Raw genomic sequence first — 10,064 nt, forward strand, 5'->3', positions numbered from 1 at the left:
AACTTACACTTAGGAGTTAGTGGTTTCTTTTTTTTTGTTTTTGTTTTTTTTTTTTCAGATTCAGGCAAATTACTATAAAAATAGTGCCACTGTATCTATTTGAAAAGTGAAACTGAACTGAAAGGCTGAAACATGTATTTTGAAGCTGAAATGGATTATATGGTTTCCAGGTTGATATTTTTTGGAGGATTTTGTTTTGTGTTTTTAACAAATAAGTGAAAGCATATATCAATATTTGAGGTTTTAAATTTTCTTTTGTTCATACTAGCTGCTAACATAATGTCAGCAGCTTGGTTTTGAAATGCCTTGTACTACCTGCATGCATGATGATCAAGCTGTGTTCTTTTCTGCAACAGTCTTTAAAAAAAACAACCTTTTTAGTCACAACCTTCTGTGTCACAGCGTAATCTTGAGCACTCTCTAAAGACATCGTGCAACTAGTGATTGGGAAAAGCAGCTGGAAGTCTTCCTCTATTTCTTATACTGAACCCAATCTGAGTTTGCTCACTGCTACAATAAATCCAGTCCCAGACCCAGAAAGCCCTTGTCTTCCCTTGGGACTTTTTCATTGCAGGGGACTCATTGGTTTGCAGGTTTCCCTGATGTACATGTGGCAGCATTTAAGGAAAAGCAGCGTTCAATGAAAAGAAAAGCAGAAGCGGAGGACTGAAAAGACAGCTTTTCTAACTGATTTGATAACACATATTCTTATAGGGCTTTTTGTTATGTTTCTTTCTGAGCATCTAGATAATATTACAAAATGATAGACATTCTCTTGCCAGTGGGACTGTCGTTGTCAGGTGAATCGCTGCTTGCTCCCTTCTAGTATTTCCCATACCATCTTGGGGGCCCTATATCGGCATACCAAGCAACTAGCTGACAGGACTATCAAAAATACTTGTTAGTAAAAGATATTCTCTCCCTCCCTATCTTCCTTTCCCCCTTGTTAAGAGCCAGCATCTTTTGGAGCCTATCTTAGGATGTATCAGCATCTAACCTGACAGGCCATAAAAATTCTTCTTTGCTGGAGGAGAGTCTCACACACTCCTCACATACATTCTTTGTATAGAAGCAGATGAACAAAGGAAGAATTCTTTCAATTCAAAAAAGCATGAACATATGTTGGAAGGAAAATACTTGTTAATTTCTATTTATGTTTTCTTCCATTACTAGGAGCTGAATTTTACTTGCTTTAAATAGTCAGTATATCTTCTCTAGATTAATAAGGAAAATTATCACTAGTAGTCACATGTAATGCTGAAAAAATGTTCCTTTTTTTTTCTTGTTCCCCCACCCCCCATTCAGATATGAGTTTACATAGTAAAGACTTTATTATGAAAGAATTTTTCTTTTCTCTATTTTCTCATTCTCCTCCTGCTCTGTTCTTGCCCTCCCCTGGATTATTGTTCACTGTATATATTTGATTAGCTTGTATGATTTTTGCCTAGTGTTCTTGGTGCCTTTATAAATGGATTAAAGACTCGCCATTGACTGGCAAAGATATTTCTGAGGCCTTGGCACAAATACTCTTGTATGCCACCTAGAAGGAAGTTGGAGTCTTAGAGACTTCATTTATTTCAAGTCTCCTAAAACATACACCTCACTATTTGAGTGATGCCATAAAATAAAACACCGCAAAGATTTAGCCACATATGTTTGCATAACTGTCATGTATTATGTATTTCCAGTCCTATCACAGTATCCCTCTGCCTTTGTAAGAAAAAAAAGTTAGTAATTTCTTCTTCTAAAGAGTGCATTTCTGCTGTCTCATTAGCTGATACCAGTACTTCCTAAAAACACCACCTGATAAGCTAGCACCACCTGATAAGTTGTTAGCAGAGAAGGACAGTAATTTTGTATTTTTGACAGCTTCTGTCATAATGCTTGTGGATTTTTTTTTTTAATGCTGGCTCGCATGCAGATGTCAGGAACCAGATGTACAAATCTACCTGCTTGCTTGGTGAATTTCCAATTTGTTTTTTTCTGATGCCTGGACTCATGAATGTTTTTTCAACTTTTTGATACTGCTTTCTCAACTTTCTGGCGTAACCTTCTGTCTCTTCTTTGGAAACATTTGAAATTTCTCTGTATTATCAGACTGCCTTTAAATTAGGAGCTTTCTGCCTTGGAAGCAAGTAGTAATCCTGTCACTGGAGGCCTTGCGTTCCTAATAGAGATAGAAGATTAAAGAGTGGGTAGCATAGCAAAATCAGTTTTCCGCATTTGGTGGTGTACTCATTCAGGCCTCAGCCTTGTGTAATAACCCAAGGGGAATTGCAGAATTTTCTAGCAGGTTTTGAATGTTACGAGATTGTTACTGTAGTATTTGATTGCGCTAATCAAACTTCCTCTTTTTGCTAATTAATCAGCACTGGATAACTTGCTGCACGTTGTCTTCTCTCATTTTCTTCTTAATCCCTGGTCACACTGTATATCTCTAACTCCTTTCTTGCCAAGGTGTTTTCCTCTGATGACACCAGTCTCTGTTACAGGACTGTCTAGGCTGATTATATTCATTGTGACTTCTGTATTTATTTTTCTGCAAGTTTGTGTTGTTTGTATTCTGAACTTTTTGTTRAGAGTAATTTTGTCATATTCAGGTCACCTTGTCAATACAGTCTATAATTTTCTAAGACAATTACCATGGAAACCCAAAAGTCCCAGCTAGCAAATAGTCAGCAACTAGCATTTTGTTTGGAAGTGTTAGAATAGTGCTTAACTCAAAGCATGTTCATATTAATTGGCTCTCTGCTAATGAAATGGTGTATTAAGGAGTTCATCCACAGAAAGCTTTTAAGGGGTTGGTATGGTAGTAGGCCATTATTATCTTGGGCTGAGAGACAAGCCCAAGATAATAAGTGAAGTGTTGTTGAAAAGTATTGTATATGTTGCATTTGCCAAATACCAGACAGACAAAATAAAAACAGCTTGACATGCATTATTAGAGTAATTTAAGTCAAAATTACACTTGTTCTTTCAATTAAGTGGGAAGCCACTTCTTACAGAGAATCAGTGTCTCATAATTCATAAGTACATGTTGGTATCTTTTTACTCTGGAGTGAGCCACTCTTCATAAGAATGTCATCTATTTAGTAGAGTTTTGTAGTTCTGATAAAGTCTTTGGGGTTTGTACCCTTCTCGCCAACCTCACAGTTACCTAGACAAGTCTACCTCAGCAGTTTTCTATCTCATACGGGTTCCTTCGAAAGCTTGAAAGGAAGTTAGCTGTAGAGTACTTAGAAGTGCAACTGTAAGGYTTTGAAACAGCAATTACATAGAGAATCTGGTTTATGTTTACCTAAAGCTGTTTCATGTGTGTGTTGTGGGAGGGATTATTCAAATAAAATAGAGATTGATATAATGCATGTACAAAAGAAAGTAGTAGCTAAAAAATCCTGTTTGAATATATACAGCAGAAGTTACTTTTTTGGAATACAAACTTTTGTGTGTTCACTGAAAAGCTGTGCAGTTTTCTGAATATTACGTGCTGAGGATTTTTAAGCACATGTATTCACTAGTATTTTAGACCAGTTGTAAATAAATAAATCTGTGTAGAAAGGGAGGTTGCTAAATAAAATCAGCAGCATATTTAATAGTTATTTGGCTGGAGAGTGGGGGGGGGGTGCTGAAAATCCTTACTCTGCATCATTTAAAAAATTTTACGAGGTTTTGGTCACCTAACTTTTAAGTGCTTACTAAAATGCATAAAATTGTACCCCGGCTTTGAAGAAAAATTAAAACCATTGATTTTGACTTTCATTTTAAGCTYATTGAAATACAGTAMGTCTGTGTGTGGCACCTAAAGGCCRGACAGGTRTTCTCRCTYAGTTTTGCTTGATTCTGCAATTCATGGAATAGTAGACAGGCCCTACCTGAAGAGGTTGTGATCTGAAATGCGTAGAAAATAAAGAAAAGTGGTAATCGTTAACTTGCAAGTATAGTGAGCAATGTTATGATAACAAAAAGCATGTTGTTTAAAAAAAATAAAATTACAATAACATGTTTGCGTGGACAGGGATAAGCTAACTGTAAAGCTAAGGAAGGACTGAAGGACATAATAGAGTTTGGAAAAGTTCTAGGGAAAAGGGTTAGTGCAGTACCRACAGTGAGAACGAGATGGCGAAAAGTCTGTTCAACCAGCAGGAATCCCGGGGTCGGTCAGCAGGGCTGTGCTGGGCAGGTGGGGTCTGTTGCCCCGTACCCGGAGCTCGGCAGGTAGCGGGCAGYCTCTGGGCGAGCCCAGTCGGGGAGCGCTAGGGCGAGCTGGGCCCAGCCTGCGAAGCGGGCGGCTCGCAGACCTTTGGCTCCCCGCTGGGCCGTGCCGCTGCAGAGCCGCGCTTGCAGGTGTTTCCTCTAAGGCCCCCTGAACCAAGCGCCGGCTGGGTGGGGGGCGGTTCTTTGTACAGCGCTGCCCCCGGAGGAGCCCGAGCGGGGAGGAGGGGGGAAGGCAGGGAACTGCCTGCGGGGCTGCTCTTGTCAGCTCTGGGAGCCCGGGGCAGGGCAGTTCTGCTGCAACCACTTCTGATTTCTATACACGTAGCAGATTGTTCATGTTAGCAGAAAGTCGCCCATTTTGATCCAAGTGTGGGTGCAAGGTACAGCTACCTCTCGCAGCCCRCTACAGGAGGAGTTCCTGTCAACCTTCTTGTGTTTGTTTTGTGTTTTTGCAGGTTGTGGGCTGCTCATTGCAGAAAGATACAGCTGAAAAAGGGTTAGCATCTTTCCATTCAATTTATGTCCTGAACTTTTAAGATCCTACTATTGTTTTTTTTTCCTTTTTGCTTTAATGTTTTTTTTTGTTTTGCCTTTTTTTTTTCCTTTTTTTTTAATGTTAGGCCATTATATACATTCCATGGGGAGCTAGAGATCATGGGGGGATTTAAAAGAAAAAAATAAGTTCTTACTATAGATACAGAAGGGAGAAAAGATTCCGTTTGGTTTATGTAACTGTTTGGAAGATCTCTGTATAATTCAATGAAGAGGGAAGGAGGCTGAATTTATAATCTTTTCAGGATGGCCTCACTGAAGCATAAATACAAACAGTAGTAATAGTATGAGCTGCAATAATAAGCAGCATTTGTTTTTTTCTGAAAGTGGTTTATTTTAGAGGTAGTTTTCTGAAAATTCATTGAGAATGGCTGGGACTCTTAGCAACATAAATAATTGAATTTTTCTCTCTTTCCCTTTTGGTTGCTGATTGGTGATTTGTCATTTTTACAAACACATGCAAACCAAGGAAAGCTCAGGAGTGCTCACAGTGAATGTAACTTATACAGCACCAGATTCTCCTAGCTGCTCTACAGATAAATCTCTAGCCTTTTCCCTGATAGTCCCTCCTTGCCTGCAAGAATTTAGACTTGTCTATATTGGAAAATTGACTTGGGAAAGCACAGTGGTATAATGCCCAGGTATTGTTTTGCCAGTGTATCTGTTTGAGAGTTGACTGTTGTTCCAGAATAAAAATGATTTGGGGTATTTCAAGCAAATTTACTTTGAATATTATCACTGCTATTCTAGAACATTTCTCACACAGGAAATTATACCATTGTAGTTTCGTAGTTCAGTTTTCCACAGTAGACAGCTTTCAGCTCTGAATGCTCTAAGCAGATGAGTAATTGGAAGAATGAARTGCATTAGGAAGCAAGCAACTAATGCTGACGAACACCTGATTACCATTACAATTTTGGTTTGGTGTCCATTTTTGGTTTTACCACTGATTGTAGGTTTGGGGTTTTTTGTTGTTTGCTTTKGGGTTTTTGCTTTTGGGTTTTTTGTTTGTTTCTTAGCAAGTTAAGGGTCTAAAAGGGTATTTCTGCTTTAAAGAGTGAAAGGAATTGCATTTTGTTTATTTGCACCTTTCAGCTTTACAAAATATTGCTATTTTTATTCAGATGGGTCATCTAATCATGTTTACAACTATCAGCCATGTGACCATCCACGTCAACCTTGTGACAGCTCGTGCCCATGTGTGATTGCTCAAAATTTCTGTGAGAAGTTTTGTCAGTGCAGCTCAGAATGTAAGTAACAATTTTAAAAGCTATATGTAACTTCTTTCACTGTTCTATTTCTCTACATGTAAATTGGTATTAGCTGTCTGTTCTGTTGCAAACAATTTCAAGAGCAGTAAATGGTGTGAGAAAAGGGAGTGCATGTTCTATTTAACTTGGCTCTTTTAAGATTCTGTTTGACTTTAATGGCTAGTTAAGAGTTAGACTTGAGAAAGACTGTAGGAAATTTAGGACAATCAAGAATGTACAGTTCTTGAAATGTCCTACACAGACTTGGTAGTTTTTTTTTAATATTCTGATTAGCTGTAATCTTTATTGTCTTAATTTTACCATGCACGTTTTTCATATTTGCCTTGTTTCCCATGTATTCTTTTGTAGGCCAAAACAGATTTCCTGGATGTCGTTGTAAAGCACAGTGCAACACTAAGCAGTGTCCATGTTATCTAGCTGTACGTGAATGTGATCCTGATCTCTGTTTAACATGTGGAGCAGCTGACCACTGGGACAGCAAAAATGTTTCTTGCAAGAACTGCAGCATTCAGAGAGGATCCAAAAAGGTATGTAGATCTGCACATGCATGTCTGTTTTCTTATTTTTGAGGTGTTTTCATTCTAGCGAATGGAATTTCTTTGACTCCATGCTGTCAACCAGAAAAGTAACCCAAAGGGGGGTTAGTTTTTTCACTTGTGTATCGTTCTCAGTTATATGCTGCTCTTCAGCGCTCTCTGTATGTTTCATCATCTGCCAGTACCAAGTTGGTGTTTGTGTGTAAACTACAGCCCCCATTCAGGCTTTGCTTGTAACTTGCAGAATAGGCTGCTGGTTTGAAAAGATAGCTCATAAGTCTTCCCCTAGGTCAGCCTCAAGGAGACTTGGCTCAGAGAGAGGATATTGGCTTGTTTGTTTGTTGTTTTAATAGCTGTTGCTAAGTGTATATAGTATATGGATGTATCTAGTCTACCAAAGATGTCTGAAAAGCCTACTTAGTTCTCTGCTGAAAAAAGTTTCTTCATTTTGCTCTGGAACATTTTCCCATAGACCAGTCAGTCTAATATTAAACTAGTCAATATTAGGCTCCTGTCAGCAGACTTTTACAGTTTGAAGTCCGTGGTGTATACAAAGTTGTGTTTTCATATATRCAACACCTTTTTCAAGGTTAAACTTTAAATTTGTAGTTTTTCCAGGTACTTTGTGTGGTTTTCTTTCATGTACAACTTGTGATCTGTGTACTTTAATTTTAGTGTGTGTTTGATGGTTAGAAGAATCGTTCTGCTGTCTCTCTTGGAGCCCCAGCGTATGTTTCATTGAAGTGGTACTTTCCAAAAAATAAAAATCCAAGCCAGGCATGACTAAAGTTTGTTTGGGTTTTTTTGCGCTCTTCTATAGCACTTGCTATTGGCACCTTCAGATGTGGCAGGCTGGGGAATTTTCATCAAAGATCCTGTACAGAAGAATGAATTCATTTCTGAATACTGTGGTGAGGTAAGGAAGGCCAATACTCTTTACACATAATCTTAATTAGCAAAGCTGTGAGTTGGCTAGAGATCAACAGACTGCCGATAACTTTGTATCATGTTCTTCAATGTGTGTCTGTTCAACAACTGCTTTCAAACTCGCGAGCTACCTGGTTTAAATGTTATTAAAAAAAAAATGACACAGGTTCTTGTGAGAATGAGATGCTGGAGTGTTGGTTGCAGCTCAAGATTTAATTTCAGTTCAGACATGCCCGGATCTTTGTGCAGAATCATTTAATGAACTGCTAAAATCCAGTAGGCGTTTTTCTCTAAATGACATTCCACACTAATAAAAGAATCCCAAATCAGTTATGCAGTCTTGATTTTGAGATGCTTGTAATTTTTAACTTTCCAGCTGCTCTGAAAGAACAATAATTTATGCTAAGAGCAAGCTGTTTGATAGGCTGAAAATGCTGGCTATAAAGTACTTTAAGTTTGAAAATATTTTTAATGCTGGAGAATAGAAAAAAAATACGTCTTTTCTTTGCYGCTGTGGTTTCAAAAGAAGAGAGATGGTCTCTTACTAGTACTGTTTCTTTCAGATTATTTCTCAGGATGAGGCAGACAGAAGAGGAAAAGTATATGACAAGTACATGTGCAGCTTTCTGTTTAACTTGAATAATGGTATGTATGTACTAGTCAGAACCCTTGCAGCAAAAATACAATAGGCACACCATTTCCTTCATCCATGTTCTTTGCAGATAGCAGGTAACACTGAGTTTTTTTGTGCACATCTTTTCTTGGCAACTTACAGATTCCTAACATTGATAGCTAACTCTATAGGTGGGTTTATTTCCCTATCACCACGACCTCTGAAATGTGCTTTCATGAAATGCAAGTCAACTAGACAGTAGTGATGGAGCCTCTTAGACATGCAAACTATACAAGATGAATTGAGCAGAAGTAGAATTTCATGGAGTAAAATTATATACGAGCATCAGTGATAGCCTGAAGCAAAAAGTTTTACTAGCTATTGTCCATGGTCATTTTACTATGACCCTAAATTAGCAGTAAGTTATGGAGGTAAGTTGGTGGGGGAAGAAGATTAGTCTGGGGAAACAGAGGTGTGTGGCTGCTGCAATTTGAAGAGAGAAAAAATCCTGCACTGTGTCATGCATGAAATATTTGAAAGGTAAGACAAAAAAAATTTTTTTAAAAACTATAATGTTAACTTAGTATATTTTATGCTTGTACTTGTGAGATAAAGCTAAAGAAAGAAGTCTCAAATCAGAAACTAAGGTAATGTCACTGCGGTAGGAGATGAATGAGGAATGCACAGCATGGCGCAAGTGGAAGCTTTTGTGTTTTGTAGGACAGTAAAGCTGTTGTATGATGATGTGCCAGCTTTTCCACGTGGAAAATTGAGCAGTTACCTTTTCCAGCTGCTAAAATCCAAGCACACTGCATATAAAAAAAAACAAATTTTAAAAAGATAGACAAATACCTGGTGGTAGGTGACCATCCTTTGTTTTTTTTCCTAGATTTTGTGGTTGATGCAACACGTAAGGGCAACAAAATTAGATTTGCAAACCATTCAGTAAATCCAAATTGCTATGCAAAAGGTAAGTAAGTTTTAACTTAAATTAACTTGTTTTAGTCTAACAATATATGAAATGTTGTAGAATACTAATATAAAATACACATCTATCAGTATTTAACATGTGTGTGTTTCCTCTTAACAGTTATGATGGTTAACGGTGATCACAGAATAGGTATATTTGCTAAGAGAGCCATTCAGACTGGTGAAGAACTGTTCTTTGACTACAGGTTGGTAGATGGTATTTTGTAACTTCTTCCCTGTCCCACACTGGATTAGTTTACAAGTATTTTAGGCCAGCTCAAAATTAATTCCTCTGTCTGCCTCCTGTCCAGACTTCAGGCCTCAGCAGCTGAGGGACAATGCCCTTGCCTCTTAAAGCCAGCTATCATAAGTAAGTCTGACTTTAGGAAAGCGGCTGGCAAAGAGCCTTGTAAACTTCAAACAGCAGTTTGTGTTGAGAAATGTTCTTATTTATGGGGACAGACTTCCAGTGGTTCCCAGCATTAATGTTTAAAGGAGACTATTCTGGTCAAGTCCTGTAAGTAGCATCACTGTTTGTCTCTTCCATCCTTCAGAAAGGGTTAGCAGTTCTCTTGCTCTGTGGCAGAAGTACCTGCTAAGATTTTTGTTCATACCTCCTTCTAAATTTGTCTCACTCCTCACTTCAGGAAGAACATAAGCTCTCCAGTGACAACAGTACTGTGTAAGGCCATCTTGAAAACTGGTTTTAGTTTCCACTAGCTAAAACAAGATTGATTACTATGAAATCTAAGAGGAAAGAATAGCATTTACCTTCCTTCCTGCTTATTCAGCCTCTTCAAAAAAAGCAATTTCTTAAATGCTTGCTGCTATTCTGTATTTGCATGATTACATATGGAACAGAATGCCCAGCTGTTGAGGAAACTGTGGGAAAGCTAGGTACAAGAGTACTCCAGGKTGTACTGTTATGTCAGAACAGTGAGGCTGAAACACTCAGCATTACTTTTTTTTTTTTCTTTTCTC

At 38.2% G+C, this 10,064-nt stretch overlaps 1 protein-coding gene across 1 annotated transcript; it reads left to right on the plus strand.

The window, feature by feature from the left end:
* Nucleotides 1-4,116: 4,116 nt before the first annotated feature.
* On the plus strand, nt 4,117-10,064 carry LOC146587053 (histone-lysine N-methyltransferase EZH2-like). Its single transcript, XM_085320235.1, has 9 exons — nt 4,117-4,215; nt 4,561-4,711; nt 5,892-6,017; nt 6,387-6,565; nt 7,395-7,490; nt 8,065-8,146; nt 9,004-9,084; nt 9,205-9,289; nt 9,395-10,064. Exons 1-9 carry the CDS (start codon nt 4,117-4,119, stop codon nt 9,567-9,569), a joined length of 1,074 nt encoding a protein of 357 aa, XP_085176361.1. The 3' UTR covers nt 9,570-10,064.

This window comes from Rhea americana, unplaced genomic scaffold (assembly GCF_003343005.1).
Source record: "Rhea americana isolate MKP2758 unplaced genomic scaffold, rheAme1 scaffold_62, whole genome shotgun sequence".
Classification (NCBI taxonomy): Eukaryota; Metazoa; Chordata; class Aves; order Rheiformes; family Rheidae; genus Rhea; species Rhea americana.